This window comes from Delphinapterus leucas, chromosome 19, assembly GCF_059928025.1.
Source record: "Delphinapterus leucas isolate spDelLeu-1000000601 "Yukka" chromosome 19, BTC_Dleu_Yukka2, whole genome shotgun sequence".
In the NCBI taxonomy this organism is placed as follows: Eukaryota; Metazoa; Chordata; class Mammalia; order Artiodactyla; family Monodontidae; genus Delphinapterus; species Delphinapterus leucas.
Genome location: NC_143147.1, coordinates 6915207 through 6930338, shown reverse-complemented (window position 1 = coordinate 6930338; position 15132 = coordinate 6915207). Strand labels below are relative to the sequence as shown.

The 15132-nt window shown below is 59.0% G+C and overlaps 1 protein-coding gene across 22 annotated transcripts in view; it reads right to left on the bottom strand.

Annotated features, from left to right (window-relative positions):
* Positions 1-4147: 4147 nt before the first annotated feature.
* Positions 4148-15132, bottom strand: part of MPRIP (myosin phosphatase Rho interacting protein) — a 129000-nt gene continuing 118015 nt past the window's right edge. For 14 of the 22 annotated variants that reach the window (XM_089900166.1, XM_089900163.1, XM_089900175.1 and 11 more), the window contains 8 exons: positions 14250-14397; positions 13464-13581; positions 12183-12342; positions 10979-11098; positions 10206-10292; positions 9541-9703; positions 8415-8500; positions 4148-4813 (listed from right to left, as the gene is read on the bottom strand). In XM_089900166.1, the coding sequence (XP_089756292.1) occupies positions 4742-4813; positions 8415-8500; positions 9541-9703; positions 10206-10292; positions 10979-11098; positions 12183-12342; positions 13464-13581; positions 14250-14397 (954 nt within the window). In that variant the 3' untranslated portion in view covers positions 4148-4741. Of the gene's footprint in view, positions 4814-4836; positions 4952-7885; positions 7951-8414; positions 8542-9540; positions 9704-10205; positions 10293-10978; positions 11099-12182; positions 12343-13463; positions 13582-14249; positions 14398-15132 lie in introns of those variants that run through there. The other 8 variants (XM_089900170.1, XM_022560839.3, XM_089900171.1 and 5 more) reach the window with 7 other exon arrangements.

Below are 15132 nucleotides of genomic sequence, written 5' to 3'. Positions count from 1 at the left end.
GGGTCTCCTGCAGGTCCCCAGTCACTGTGTGCAGGATCCGGGCAGGAGCCCCTCCTGTGTTCCTCCTCCTCCTGATTTTCCTCAGCACTTTGAATGGCTCTGCCAAGAATGAGGAACAAGTACAACCGAGATCTTTCAGGGAAAAACAAAACCACCTGTTAAACGGCCAGAGCTTTATGAAAGGTAACACAAGTCATTAAAAACACTTCCTTGTAATGTTGAGTGGGATTCAGTGTTGTACCCAAAGCTGTTCGTCCTATCTTAGAAAGCAATGCTTGTATGAAAAAAACCCACACAGACTTTGTCACAGAAATCCATGCAGTAACTTCTGAGTAGTATTTACACTGCTTGCTCTGAATAATACCCCGGTTTTTCTAAATACAGAGGACCTGGGAGCTGCATGGGGTGTGCGGGGTCCCGTGGGCCCTGGAAGGAATGGACACAGTGTGTCTGAGCTGCTTTCGGGGACACAGGTTTAGGCCTGCTCTTCTGAGGGTCTTCTTCTGTTGACAGACCTCAGGGAGGGGAGACTGCTTCCCTTTACAGAGAAACAGGAAGAAACTCACTGTTCTCAAAAGGGCAGAAGAACGAGACCGGTCTTCTCCGGTCGGACAAAACTTGAGAGACTGACAGTTCATCTCCATACTGGGTTTCTGTCCTGTCTTCCTATCAAAGAACCCAAAACACGTGGTTTCTGAGACCTCACTTAAGGCTGCTGCTTATTTGAGTTTTCAGCTGTGGAAAGTATGGCCTTGCGAAAGTGTACACATGTGAAAATACACAGAACTAAAGTGCAGCCCCGCCTCCTGAGAGCAGGCTGAGGAGGGCCGGGCTGGGCCTGCTGCGGCGGGAGTGTCCCTAGCGTCGTGCGCTCGTTGCTGAGAGCAGGGGCGGGCGCTATGTCTCACCTGACCTATGGTGAGGAAGACCTTTCCCAGGCTTGGGAGTCCGACACCTGCGCTCAGGCCTCTCGGCGCCGTCCAGGATCCCCTCTCAGAATGGCAGGATGCAGGAGCGCCCACGATCACAGGTGGACAAGGTGGGTGTGCAGGTGCCTGCAGTGAAAACCTCTGGAAGAAGTCGGTTCTCAGCAGCACCTCCCAGGTCTTCTAAGGGTGGGGCTGCAGCACCAGGGCGCCGGGACCCTCGTTAGTTTCGGCTGAGTGGAGGAAATGCTAGGGCAACAGGTAAAATCTGTTCATAAAGCAAATTCCTATTCAACGTGAAACACCAAGAGCTCACTGTCCAGGACTCGGGTGTGAGACATTCCGGAATACTCTGCAGTTTCCAGAGCAGAGAAGCTTCCAGTTAAGGTGCCAGATCTGTTTTCCTTCTAGGATTTCATTCTTTTTAAGTATCATACTACACACTTTCCAGTCCTTTGTAAAACTCTGGCAACAGTTAAATTTCCTCCCCTTTCTAGGTGATAAAGGTGTCTAGTATTTTTGTTTTATGGAATTGCGTCTTGAAAGTAAGCTTCTTGAGAAAACTTCTTTTCAGGAACGAGAACTGCTGGCGGGCTGTGTTCATTTTACTCTCTAATGGAAAACAGCTTTGAGTCCCTGGAGAAGACCGTGTCAGGAGCGAGCGGCGGCGGGAAGCCTGGCTCATGGTGCTCCGGCGGGACGCCGCGTCCTCAGGGAGGAGCGGGCGTGAGTTCCTTCGCGAGGAGAACGCGCACGCCTGTCTACCTGCTCCTCCCAGCGGGGGACACCCCGGGGCGCCCGCGCAGGTCTCACCGGCTAGAGCTGGGGGACCCTGGCACCTGGCTGGAGGGGAGGTTCCAGGGTGAGCGCTCACCATACAGGCCCCTCGGAGGGGGCAGGCACTGTGCCGCCTCAGCCAGAGGATGTGGAGGGGGCTGCCAGGCGCAGCGATGGAAAGATGGTGTTTCCCTCGCAGAGAAACGGCATTAAATAGACGTCTCTGAGAGTGCTGACGCCGTAGGTCTTGTCTCGTGGCCTCATCTGTCAGAACTGCTCTCAGGCAGCTCCCTCTCTTCCCGAGCCTGGCCTGCATGAGGCCTCGGTGCCCAGCTGTCGGGTCAGTGAGCCGCTGCCTGCGACTGGACACCGTTAACGACAGGCTGCCCGTGACTGGCCAGAGGCTGGGCCTTCCCTCGTCCTCGGTCTCCGCCGGTCACCCCAGCACAGCCATCGCTTCGTCCCAGAAAGCCACGCTGGCTCTCATGCGCCATGGCACAAGCCCGCGAGGCACGCTGCGGCCAGCACGGTCACCTGGAACACTGGCCTTCAGACCTGCTTAGGCCCCGGCAGCACGTCCGAGCAGAGGAGGCCGCGAGCCCGGCGCACTTGCACTGCAGTGATGCAGGTGTTCACAGAGCCGTCAGGTGGCGTGAGCCTGTCCAGCCGTCCCGCTGGTCTGTCGGGCTCGGCTTAGCTGCAGGTGCTCGCAGGTCCCAAATGAAGGAGAAACGTTTACAGGAAAATATCACTGCTGTGAAGAGACGACCCAGGGAACCTTTTCCTCCTTGGGGACGTGGGGACGCTCCCCATGCCGGGGGAGTGCTGGGAGCACCCTGGGCTCGCAGTCACCCGCGCCTCCCTGTCCACAGCCCCCCGAGGGCCTGTTCTCTGCCAACGCAGACACCGGCTCAACCTCCGCATACGTGTTCTTCCTCCCTTCTGGAGTGCGGCAGCTGAATTGCTGCCTGGGAGCTTGGGTGGTCGCAGGGAGAGTCCGGAGGACGCTGCGTGCCGGGGGCTGAGGTGGGACCGTGAGATGCAGAGCAGAGACCCTCGCCGTCCTGTCCTGCCTGCTCACGCCAGCCCGAAGCTCAGACCTGGTTCCGAACCAGGCGGCGGCCGTCACCACGTGCTGCTGCCCAGCACTGCCGGGGTCGTTGCTCGGCCGGTTGAGCTTTCGCGGTGCATTTCCCGGCCACCTCTGCCTGCAAGCCCCGGATGCTGCTGCCGACACCTGTTCCCCAAGATTCCTGAGCTCAGACCTCAAAGGATAACTGATGAGACACGTGAAGAAAATGCTCTTTTGACCTAATCAGGAGCACTGCACAATCCAAACGCTCACGTCTACGGGCAGACGAAACGCAACTCTGTGCGCGGACCCTGCCCTTCTGGGAGGGCCGGAGATCCCCCAGGGGCAGCGGGGGCAGCACAGGGCCAACCCGGCCTGACGAGGTGCATGCTCGGAGGAGGGACACGAAGCCACAGTGTCCCCACCCGAAGAGCCGCCTGAGCCTGGCAGAGGCCCGCCCAGCAGATCCCCAGGGCACCTGTCACGCTGCCCTCGATGACACGCTCACAGACCACTCTGGAGACAGCGCCAGTCTACATGGCGGGGGTGTCTGATGCCAGAATTAAAGGAGCTAATGTTCTCTGCTTTTAAAAACGTGGGAGGATAGCGGTGAAGGAGTGACTGGCGCGGTGTGAGGCTCTGAACAGCTCGTGAGCAGGGAGGGCCCACTGCAGCCAGGAGCCCTGAGACCATCCAGTGAGAAGACGGCACGGGAGCTGCACTTCTTACACACCCCAGGGCCTCTGTCCTGCCCTTCCAGGACTCTGTCCAAATGACCTCGTGCGTTCACTTAATCTAAAAACTGAGCAAGATGATTTCTACGTTTCCACGCCCGAAGCACCCACGTACCCGAGACAGTGGTGCTCACCCAAGCAGTGAGGCCAGGAGGCCTTCCCCCCCGCGCCCGGGCTGGCTCCCGCCCGGTGGGCTTTGTTCACACTCCCCACCCTAACGGGATGAGGAGTTTTCATGGGGCCGTCATAGAACCCCGATTTCAGAGGTTTTCAAGAAGTGCTGTGGAGTGTCTGATGGCGGTTAAAGAGTTCTTAGACCACTAAGGAAGCAGAGCCGTCGGTCCAGGCCCGGTGCAGGCGCACCCAGTGCCGCACGGTCTGAGACCTCAGGTGAACTGAAGGAGGCTTAGGAGCACGTCAAGAATGGCCAGTTCTTATCTGGTTCCAATGTCTGCTCTAATCTTCTCGACTTAACACAGGGTCTCCTGTCAACCGTGTTCTCTGAGGGAAAACTCTCTTCATTATTTGTGATCACAGCCTGAAACCACACGCTGCAGGTCAGCATCTACCGAGTATGAAAGGACCAGGGTTCCTGGTGACCAAGAAAGAAGCGAGCGTAGGAAGGAATGAGAGGGGCCTGGTTTTGTGCAAGATTTAATAAAAAACAAACAAAAATAGGAATGGCTGCTTTCAACATTTTCCAGGTTGTGAAAGGTTTACCACGAGTATCTGGGGTGTGGTTCTAAGCGGCATTAGTGGAACAAATACAAAATGCTGTCCTCCTCTGAAGCCCAAAGGTGGTACATCCAAGGTTCTAAGCCACGCTCCCCCCCCCCCCCCCCCGCAGGCTACCAGCTATCTGCGCTGGGACCGCAGCACACGGTTCTCTCCCAGGGACCCGCCCGGGCCCTGACCCCACCGCGCACTGGGCGAGACAGAGCTAGCTTATCGCAGGCTGCTGGGCCTTAATACTGACATGAGCGCGGGGGCGACGGGGGAGAGCCACATGCGCTCGGCCCCTCGGCCGGGCTGGTCGTAGAAAACCACGGGGAAAAGCTTCGGTAAACACAACAGGGGTGATGTGAGCAACCCACAGACCAGTCTCTCATGCATCCATACCACAGTTACTGAGGGCGATAACAACGATAACGGTAACAGAAATCGAAGGTACAGACGAGGGCAGGGCGGCGGCCGCGGGCCAGGGAGGGTGCGTCTGAGCTGCGTGGGAGCAGCTAGTCGCGCTCCAGGTCCCTGGACTCAAAGAGCTTCAGGCGATCTTGCACCGTCAGGCCTTCCTTCAGACTCTGGTGGAGAAACAGACAGGCCGTTAGCCGGCGGCCCCGCTTGGCACGGGCTGCAGTCCGGCGAGAGGCGCGGCTCGGGGCTCCCGGAGGGTTAGTGGGCGTGCTAGAAGGGCCACGACCCCCAAGGTGGTGGTGTTACTAAATGAGAAGGAAAAAGAAACAAGACCAATGCTGAGCTTCGGGCTCTCCCGACAAGCAGGGATCAGACCAGTGGAGCCAGGAGAGGAGACCCTGCCAAGAACATGAAGATGCCCGCTACGTCCGCATCCACGTCTGGTCTCTCGCGACCGCAGGCTGGCAGGGCCTGCTGCACCGATCACAAACCCTGTTGGACTCTCACTGCCCCGGGGATTTGGGAACGTGGCGGTGGGAACATGTCGCTTTGTTTACTGAGTCTCTGAGAACGGAAGCGAAGGTGGGGGACAGAGGATTTCCTGCTTTACTCTGGGAGGCTCTTCAAAGAGACTTAATTTCTGGACGAGAAAAGAAGCATCACCTCAGAGCACGACTGGGAACGAAGGTGCCTCGCTGCCATCGGATCTGCGTGGCAAGTCCAGGCTTCACCGAGGCCGCGGAACCGGGGCCGGCCCACAATCAGCAGGTGAGACCGAGCCCAGCCTCCACCTCAGAGCTGACCCGCGTCCCCTGGGGCCCCAGCTTCACGCAGGACAGCTCTGCTTGCCTGTATTTTTAATTTAGATGCCACTGGTCAGAGGAAGAGGACCAATCCACGTCCCATGCTGACATCCATTAACGCATTAACGCACACGACTGCCTCACGTGCTCTCGGGACTCTTCCCAAGTGCGCCTGCTTCAGGTCAGGGCTGCCATCTACACAGCCGCTGTCTACACAGCAGCCAGTCTCATCCAGGGGCTGGGCCCCGTCACCTGCCACGCTGCACCGCTCTAGTTGGGGACTTTCCCTTGGGTGGCAGCAAACCGCCACTGCTGAGTCCTGAGGGACAGAGATTTTCCCTCCGCGCATGCCTGGTGATCATCCCTGCTGTGCAGCCGCTCACCACAGCTGTGGGGGCGGAGCCTGAGAAGACCCCGTGCTGCCCCGCACACCCAGCATCTCCGTGACCCCACGCTCAGGACGACCAGGCGGGGGCCTCCGTGAGGAGCCCGGGAAACGTCCTCTCTGGTCTCCATCCCAGAAGAGCCCAGCTGCTCTTAGGCAACGAGCTTTCTGACGTGATGGGGGCTGAGCCTTTCTGTCCTGCTGAGGGAGGCAGGTACAGAGACAACACACGTGAAAAGATAAGACAGCCGTATACATCAGACCCTGTATCAAAAAGCACCAGTGACAGGTTGTTTTTGGGCAACTTAGTTCCCGTCTTCCTGTGGGAGGTTCCACGGTTTCCAAATACAATCAGGAAAAAGGGCAGCACGGAGCTGTGCAAGTGTCCATTGACAGCACGTTACAGGCACAGCATCACGGCTGGTGTCCCCGAGGGTGGACCATAAGGGCCCCAGCTTCCTCCTTGGGCCAGCAGGGCTGTCCCCACACACCGAGAGCACTGCTTTTACGTCGCAAACTTGGCAAGCCGAACTCGGACTCAAACGAACACAACTCTGGGAAACCCTGCTCCTGGGCTTCTCCCCACACTCATCTGGGTCCCGGCCTTGCAGAGAGCCGCAGGCAGACCCTCGTGGGTGTGCCTGACAGTTTCCTCCCTCATTCCCGGCCTCTGCTTTAGCAAGCTCCCGGCCAGCATAGAAGCTGCCATCTACACGGCCGCACATGTGTGCCAGCACGTCTCATGGCCAAAGGCCCTTATTGACAGAGATGTTTCCACTGATCTTCTGGCCCTTTGTCCAGAGCCCAAAGTACTGTGCAGCTTGTGGGATCTTAGTCCCCCGACCAAGGATCGAACCCAGGCCCCAGCAGTGAGAGCGCCAAGTCCTAACCGCGGGACCACCAGCGGATTCCTGCAAAGCACTTTCCCTCCCCCGACACACGGTCCGCCTGATGGGGCGGGCTTGCTGGAGCAAGGCTTCCCTGCAAGGGCCCTGGCAGAAGTGTTTGTCGTTTTACAGGCAAAAGGCCCAAAGCACTCACGGTGAACCTGCAGCAGCTACAGTTCAGCCTCAGACAGAAGTAAAATCATCAACAAGAAAACCACAGCCAAGAACACGTTGCCCTTTTGCTAAGCAGAATGTTTTCCACGTTTAAAGAAAAAAGCCCGAACTGAGTTTTGAACAGGCTTAAACGTTTCTGGTGATAAGTGAGCCAGGACTGTAGGGAAATAAACATACCAAGTACAGAACTACTTGGATTTCCTTCCGTAAAATCTCCCTAAACCAAACCCCTCAGCCCGCCAAGTGAGCCGGGCGCACCCGCCAGCGTCCCGTTCTGAGCCCTTCCTGCTGCCCTCAACTTCCTCATCAGAGGGTCAACGAGATCAGGCCAGCCGAGCTGAGAAACCCACTAGGGAAAGAGTGACTCTGGGCCCGGATGCCTGGGCCTCGTGGGAGTCAGGAGCGTCCAGGCAGGGTCGGGGTCAGACAGCCTGATGTTTCTGAGCCAGCGCTCATTCAGCCCCTGCTTCCTGGCTTTGGAGGCACCCGGGGTCCTCAGGGCTGGCAAACGCTCAGCCCCAAGCGCTCGCTGTACTGAGTGGTTTCCAGAGCTGCGTGTGCGAGGTATCAGCTCCCTGGCTTGCTGGGCTCGGGCCTCCTGAGCCTGTTAACAGGGCGGGGGGGCGCGGGGCGGGAGCACTTCAGCAGTGGGCGGCTCTGTCAAGTCCGTTTCCCGACGGAGGGCAGCGGTGCCCCCAGAGAACGTGAGCGCACAAACCACTCGACATGCATGTGACGGGGCCGAGATGCTGGCCCCACGGGCAGCCCACCAAGCTGGGGGGAACTCCCCTCTGTTAAGAGGTTACAGTGCAGTTAACTCCCCAGAACAGGTTAAGAAACTTCACATGGATCGTGTATGTGCCGGCTGGAGCAGGAGGAATGAAAGTGACCGGAAAACAAGGAGCTCGCTATGGAGGTGTGAGCAGTGTGCATGCAGGTAGTACCCCCTCGAGGGCGGCGGGCGGGTGGGTGGTGGTGAGAGTGGTTTACCTACACGACAAGGGACCGGGAAGCGGGTCGTTTCAGTTATCCCATGAGACCTGCTCAATTACGGACTGTCGGGGGAAAGAGCAGAAAACAAAAGATACACACACAATAAATCCTAAATGCAACGTGCTGGTCACCCCCACCCTCCAACCCACCTTCCCACAGAGGGGCACGTGGGGGCGGAGGGCACACGCTGGGGGGGAAGGAGCGCGGGCAGCTTTGTCTCTCGAAGGCAGCCGGCGTCAGCATGAACTAGGGACGTGCAAGGAGCAGTCCAGATGGGGCAGGACCGACCCAGCAGGGCGCCGGTCTGAGGGGATTCACCCGAGCCCTGCTTGCTGTGGGTCTGGCCCTGCGCTGTCGCTGGCAGGAGATGGTCCCACTGCTGGGCGAGGGACACACTCAGTGCGAAGCCCGTGGAACTGGCCCAGCAGGCTAAGCGTGTGGGGCCAGTGAGTTCTGGGACCCTGGGGACACTCTGCTGTGGCCCTAGGTGGGCTCTACGTACACAGGGGCTGGACCCCAGACTCACCTTGGACCTGATGCTTCTGAGCTGTCGGCTGACGCAGGATCTGTCTTTCTTCAAGAAGTCAGGGTTGCTTTTAGACTTCATTATATCTGAGAAGACGAGCAGACCCAGTGCCTGTTTTGTAAACCCCCTGGGAACAGACTTGGGTTTGAAGGCTTCCAAGGCTTATCATCCTCACCCACACGTGAGACGTTCCCTTCAACAACCCACGAGAACCCCAAACAAAGAACTGTAAAGCACGAGATCCTTGGAACAGTTCCGGGCGCTGGGAGACCTGGAGGAGGCACGCGAGGCCCCGGGCCGGGCTCCTCCCCGTTGGCCGGCCGCAGCACCCGTTGCCCCTGGGCTGCTGGGCACACCTGCCGCCCTCCTCCTCCTGAGAGCCCCGGGCTGCTCAGGGTTTTTAACTTCCCATACTTATGGCGCTCTCCCTCACTTGCTGAGAGCTGTGCAGTGACCTCACGGTTCAGCCCCCGACCGTGGAGGCAGAGCCAGCTCTGTGCTCCTGTGCGTTCAGAAGGGTCACAGGCTGCACGTGCTCAATCCTAACCCTAAATCTCCTGGCCCCCAGACGACTCCTCGGAAGCAGCCAGTGTCACCATCCCGTCCCGGGTCTGATTTGAGCTTCGCTGCACATGGCCTGCCTGCCTTCGGGAAGACCTGTAACGTGCCCGCCCAGCAGCGATGCAAACTGGCGAGGAGGGATCCTTGCCGGCTGAGAGGAAGCGGGTAGTGAGCTAGGGCATCTCTTCAGAAGGCGGCATTCCCCCATCCCCTCCCCCCATGGCCTTCTGCAGATTTTATGGTAAACCCCCAGGATCAAGAACCAGCGAGCTGCTTACGGGAATGAGTGAATTGTTCAGGAAAATGGGAAACACAGCCGGCTGTCACTGTAAACACACACCCCGAGGTATGACTGTCCCTCAGGGCAACCAGTGCAGCGTCGGAGGAGAAGGGCTTCCCAACCAGGAGGGCCCGAGAGCCGGGCGCCTACCACCCCTGCAGCTGTTCCCTACCAGGAAGTTAGTCTGACAGAGAAAAGAAACCCTCTGCTTGAATCAAGCGCCAGCAGCTCCGGGACTAAATCAGCGCAAGTTACTGAGTCAGAATCCAGAGCTGGAGGACTCACCGTAGCCGGACACGGGGGTGTGTTCCGGTGACCTTTCACCCAGTGCGTCGGTTGCAGCTTTCAGCTGCTCCTGCAGCCTGCTGACGTCACAGTCGGCCTTCGCCCTCACGATGCTGAGCTCTGTGTAGATGTCCTTGTACTTGTCACTAGCGTACTTCTTGTCCTTGGGGATAGAAGGGCAAAGAGCAGTTACAGCCAGGCTGGGTGGCCCGTCCTCCTGGGGCCAGAGCGCTTCGGGGGCGACTGGGCATGGGCCCGGCAGCAGAGAACGCAGGCCAGCCCCCGCCTTCCAGAGGCAGAAACTGGACACAGAGCGGAACAGGCACGGCAGGGCCCCGGGCTATAGCCAGGCTGGCGCCGCCTTGAGCCCCGAGGACCTCTGTGTGGCTTCAGGCTGGAAAACCCCTGTGCCTTGGATCCCCTAAGTGACTTGGCCTCCAGGAGCGCCCGCAGGAGGCAACAGTGTGTTTGGGTCTCGGGTCCCTGCCCCAGCACGTGGCGGGCACGGGGACGGCCCCTTGTTCCTGCCGCGCCCACCTGCAGGCTGCCATTCTTCTCGTGGAAGCGAAATCTACTTCAGAGCTGCTACATGTGACTCTGGACACGCGTGGCCCCGCCCCATCCGGAGCCCATCCCCCAGGTCCACGGGTGGGGACGTGCGTTACCCGCAGCGCCGTCTGTAGCTCATCCTTGAGGGAGCTGATCTCCTGTTTCAGGTACTGAATTTCTGACTCCTTGACCCGCAATAAGACCTAGAAAAAGAGAGAAATTAAGAGACTCACATTCGGGAGCAGAGGGACTGCCAGGGCGGGACTGCCAGGGCCTCGAAAGCAAAGACTGAGCCACACGGAGGACTCGCCGCCACACGCCGGTGGGCAGGCAGCTTTCTCCCGGTCCTTGTCAGGAAGAAACGGCCGTGACCCCTCCTGACCCGAAAGCCTCGTCCTCAGCCCGGGAGCTCCTGGCACAGAGCCCAGGAAGGGGTCCTGCAGAGACCTCAGGTCAGCCTCTCCCATCATTAGGAAGAGATGGTTTCATGAAATTTTAATTGAATGGGGAAAAATCTAAGTGCTTTCATAAAAGAACACACCTTATACATAAGAAGCAATCATTCTGACTTAAGATGAACCTTCCTGATCGTGAGTAATACAGCCTTAAGAACCTCAAGCAGCCGCAGCGTTCACAGTTATTCAATGTTTCATTTCAGTTGGTCAGTGTTTGTGGCGTGGTAGAACAGAGGGGCGGAGGGCAGGTGAGCGAGGATGCGTTAAAGGTCCCTGTGGCCCCGTGAGGGGTCCCACGCTGCCTGGCAGCTAACTCTTCTCTTTTGCGTCCTGGCATGACTCAGGTCTTTCCAGGTTCTCCCCCTCTTGCTGCCCATAAGCTAGGGGCTTGTATGGTGTGAGCTGGTAAAGAGGGACCTGGCTCTGAGCCGTACCTCTAACTCATAGGCGTCCTTGCCCTGCGTGAGAGGTGAACCAGCAGCCTCGCCACCGGCGTCCCCGGTCAGCAGCGTCCGTAGCCGTGAGATTTCAGCAGCCAGGCGGTTGTTCAGCTCCTGGGGGACAGCAACACAACCAAACAGGGTGCTCTACAGAGCTGTTTGGCCACGAACACAGGGCGCGGCCAGGGTAGCATGCAGCACGGGAGGCCTGCAGCGGTGCCTGTGCACGGTGGCATCTCAGAGTCAGTGTGGACACCCTTGCCAAAGCCATTTACACGGCCCAATGCTTTTGTGGAACTGCAGCTGCAGGATCCATGCTCAGCCTCTTTCTGTCACCGTGACTAGTGTTAATCAGTTCCAGGATTTGTGCTCCTGAGTTTCTGCAGGATCAGGACCTCCGGCCACCCTCACCACTCGCTTTCTGTACCTTCTTTCCAGCTAGCAGGTGGTCGTCTTAGGCCACCACAGTGGCCAAGCAGAACCAGTCCTGCTGGAGTGTCCCCCACATATGGGCAGCTGTGGGCCCACAGAGGCCTTGAGCCTGGGCCAGGCTGACGTGGCTGTCTCCTCAGTGCGGGGGGAGAACGAGGGGTCTTGTACCCACAGAGAAGCTTTTTTGAAACTAGACCTACCTTGAGCTGTTCCGTTAGCCAGGATTTTAAATGTACCCCAGTTTTCTAAGGAGCAGGCACATTTTTTTTTTTTTTTTTGCGGTACGCGGGCCTCTCACCGCTGCGGCCTCTCCCGTTGCGGAGCACAGGCTCCGGACGCGCAGGCTCAGCGGCCATGGCTCACGGGCCCAGCCGCTCCGCGGCATGTGGGATCTTCCCGGACCGGGGCACGAACCCGCGCCCCCTGCATCGGCAGGCGGACTCTCAACCACTGCGCCACCGGGGAGGCCCAGGAGCAGGCACATTTTAAGAGAATAATCTGACAGAATCAAATGCGAGCAGTGTATGGTCTTGACTGGGAGGTGTTTAAACGCGGTCCCAGCCGTGGGGACGGGAGACCTGGACCCGTGCCGCCCAGCAACCACGGAGGAGGAACAGACATCTCGGAGCCTCCAGACCCCAAGGCCAGCGGCCAGCTGCAGAGCAGGAGGGGCTCAACCCCAGCAGCTGCAGGGAGCTCCTGTCCACACCCCGGTGACGCCAGACGTCGGGAGATGCCTGCAGATTGGGGCCCCAGTGCGGCGCACCTGGTTGTGGGCGTTGAGCTCCTGGTTCTCGCGCTGGCACTGCCGCAGGGCCTGCCGCTCGGCCTCCAGCGCCTGGGCCAGGTGGGCGTTCTCCAGGCACTTCTGCGAGTACTGCTCAGAGAGGACCTCCAGCTCGCGCTGCACGGACTGCAGCTCCTCCCTGGGGAGAGGGCACTGCTCACTCCTCTGCCCTCGCCCCGGGGCCCAGGCCTCTAAGAAGCTCAGAGTCCCCTCCGCGAAGCCTCAAGGACGCCGAGACCCACACAGCAGAGCGACCGCGAGCAGAGCCCTGCACCTTGTGGTCTCGAGTGGCCATGCAGCTTGGCGGCTCCGTCCCTGTGCTCTTGCCAGTAGTCGAACAGCCCCCACGGGCGGCACTCCTCTCCCAGGGTCAGGAGAGGCCTCACCCACGCACCCCAAAACACGCTGTGTCAGAGAGAGGTCAGACCTGGGACCGTTTCTAGCACTGTGCCAACTCGATCCACGTTCAGAAAACCAAAGCCTCGTGACGTCGCTCTCGGCCACCCTGGACTTGAGAAGGGCTGGTACTGTGGAACCGACACCCCCTCCAGCCGAGGTGAGCTGCTCCCGGCCGCCTGCCCACCCACCTGCTCCCTGACTGCACTGCACGGGAACCCGGGAGAGGAGAGACGCTGACTCTGTGCGTTGCGGAGCCCCACGAAGGCTGGCTCTGCACGGCCCCTGCAGCAGCCAGTCGAGGCGCTCCGAGTGGTGCGAGTTCCACTGAGGGCAAAACTAAACAGTGGCCGTGCTGGTGAACGCTCCCCATTCCCTTGCCTCTGCAAAGAGAACTGGCACACGCACTTCTTAAAAATGTAGGGGTCGTGGCCACTTCTGCCACGCACAGCCGCAGAGCATCTGTGTCATGCGCTGCACCGCGTCCCCTCCCCACGACGTCCTGAAGCAGCAGCAGCTGACGGACAGAAGGAATCTGGGGTCGCCTCTGAGGTCGGCCCTGAAGATCCGACAGTATTGATAAAATCTCCTCTGCCACGTCTTATTCTTTACATTTTAGTCGCTGGTTTCTGTTTGACTCAGTAACAGGAGCCCACTTGGGCCATGAGAGCAGTGGTTCGCTGATCCCCAGGATGGTGCTCGGCCCCTCAGGAAGGAGGCTCTGAGCAGCCTCAGCGCCCACGGGCCTCCACCTGCGCCACCCTGGGGACCCGAGTCTCTGTGGCTCTTACAGGGAAGGTGCCGCCCCGTCCCCGAAGGACCTCCCTCCGGCCCTGCCCGCAAGGGCCACCTCCGCTGACTCACAGGTACTGCCGCTGCAGGGCATCGATGTCCGCATTGACACTGCTGATCTGGGACCGCTGGCTCTTCTCCAGCTCCCGTTCCATCTCCTCGCGGTGGGCATTCTTCATGGCTTCGATGGCTGTGGACAGGATGTGGCCCTCAGCACCCACGGGCTTGGGAGGTGAGACCGACAGGAAGGCGGGACATCCCCCCACCTCTCATGCCAGCCCATTGGCAGTTGGGCCGGGAGGATTCCCGGGGAACTCCCCCATGAAAGGGATGCAGGTGTGTTTTTTTCTTGATGTTAACAGAAAACCAAACTGATTCAATAAACGTCAATGTTAAGTCCAAGTATGAGTTTGTAGGACAACAGGCTTTCAGGCTGGGCCTGTTTTCTTAGTGCCACAATCACAAGCACCGCAGAATAGTTACATGAACAGAGGGGACACAGGCCAAAGGCCCAGGGCTCAGTCCGGACGCTCTGGGCTCTCACGGACCAAGGGCCGCGGGCAGAGGTGTCCGCTGCCAGAGAAGTGCCAGCAGGTGGGCCGATGAGGCCAGGGCAGCCCCTCATGAGCACCAAGTGTGCCGGCGGCCACAGAAAGCGGGAGTGCTGGCGCGGGGCTCTCGAGCTCTCAAAGGGCTCCTCAAACAAGCCTTTCCCCCAAGAGAACTATCCAAGAATTCTCGTGGGTAAGGAGGCTTCAATCTCAGCCGAAAGACGGTGAGAAGGCCAGTCACTGCTCAGAGCTGTGCGATCAGCTCAGGAGGACCCTGCTGCCCGTCCCCGGGGTTAGCGGCTCCCACCTGAGATGGTGGCCGCGGTCTCCTCAGCCAGGAGGCGGTCTTTCTCCTCCCGCAGTTTCTCCAGTTCCCGCTGGTGCTGCCTCTGCAGGTCTTCGATCTTCTTCTGGTGTGTTTCTTCCATGGCTGCAAACCCTCGCTCGCACGTGGCCTGCAAGGTGCACAAGAGGCTTTACGGACTTTTCTTCTGCTATTTACTGAACAGACCTCAGCCCTGCCCTCCAGGCTCCTGGCACAGAGAAGGGGCTCTCTTGAGCCGAGCCCCGCGCCAGCTGTCTGGAGACTCACTCTGCTCCTGCGTGTTTCATGCTCCCAGAGCATTTAGAAAAGGGTGCCTGATTTCTGTGGTTGTTGTGCATCCCATTTCTCTGTAGAAAGAGCTGGTATCGTGGGCAGGAAAAGGCCGCAGTAGAATTTAAAATAGCCAATCTTGGACCATTATGGACCGACAGGAGGGGGAAGGACAGAGTGAACGGGCAGAGGCTAGCCGCGTCTGGTCTGAGTTTCATGGGCATCAAGGACAGTCATGAACAGTAATGTCTTTGTCAGCCGCAGGGAGCCAAGGCCATCCTGTGAGTGACGGGTAGCGGGTAGCCCAGTGCACGGAGCCAGGGGGCCCAGCCCTGCCACTGCCCAACTGGCCGCCCACACCGGGTCACTGAACCTCTCAGGCGTCCACTGAGGAAATTAGGCTAGGGTGTACGACTTTTCCTTTTCCTTTGGAAGGAGTACAAAGAGGGGGCACTAATTAACGAGTGCCTCTGCTAACTGTACCGAGACCCACGACGGAAGAGCTGCTCTCCAAACCTGTCTGTGCCTCGCTGCAGCCTGGCTTGGTGTTTGACCTAGACACGGGTGTGGGGAAGGACACAGGCATGACCTAATA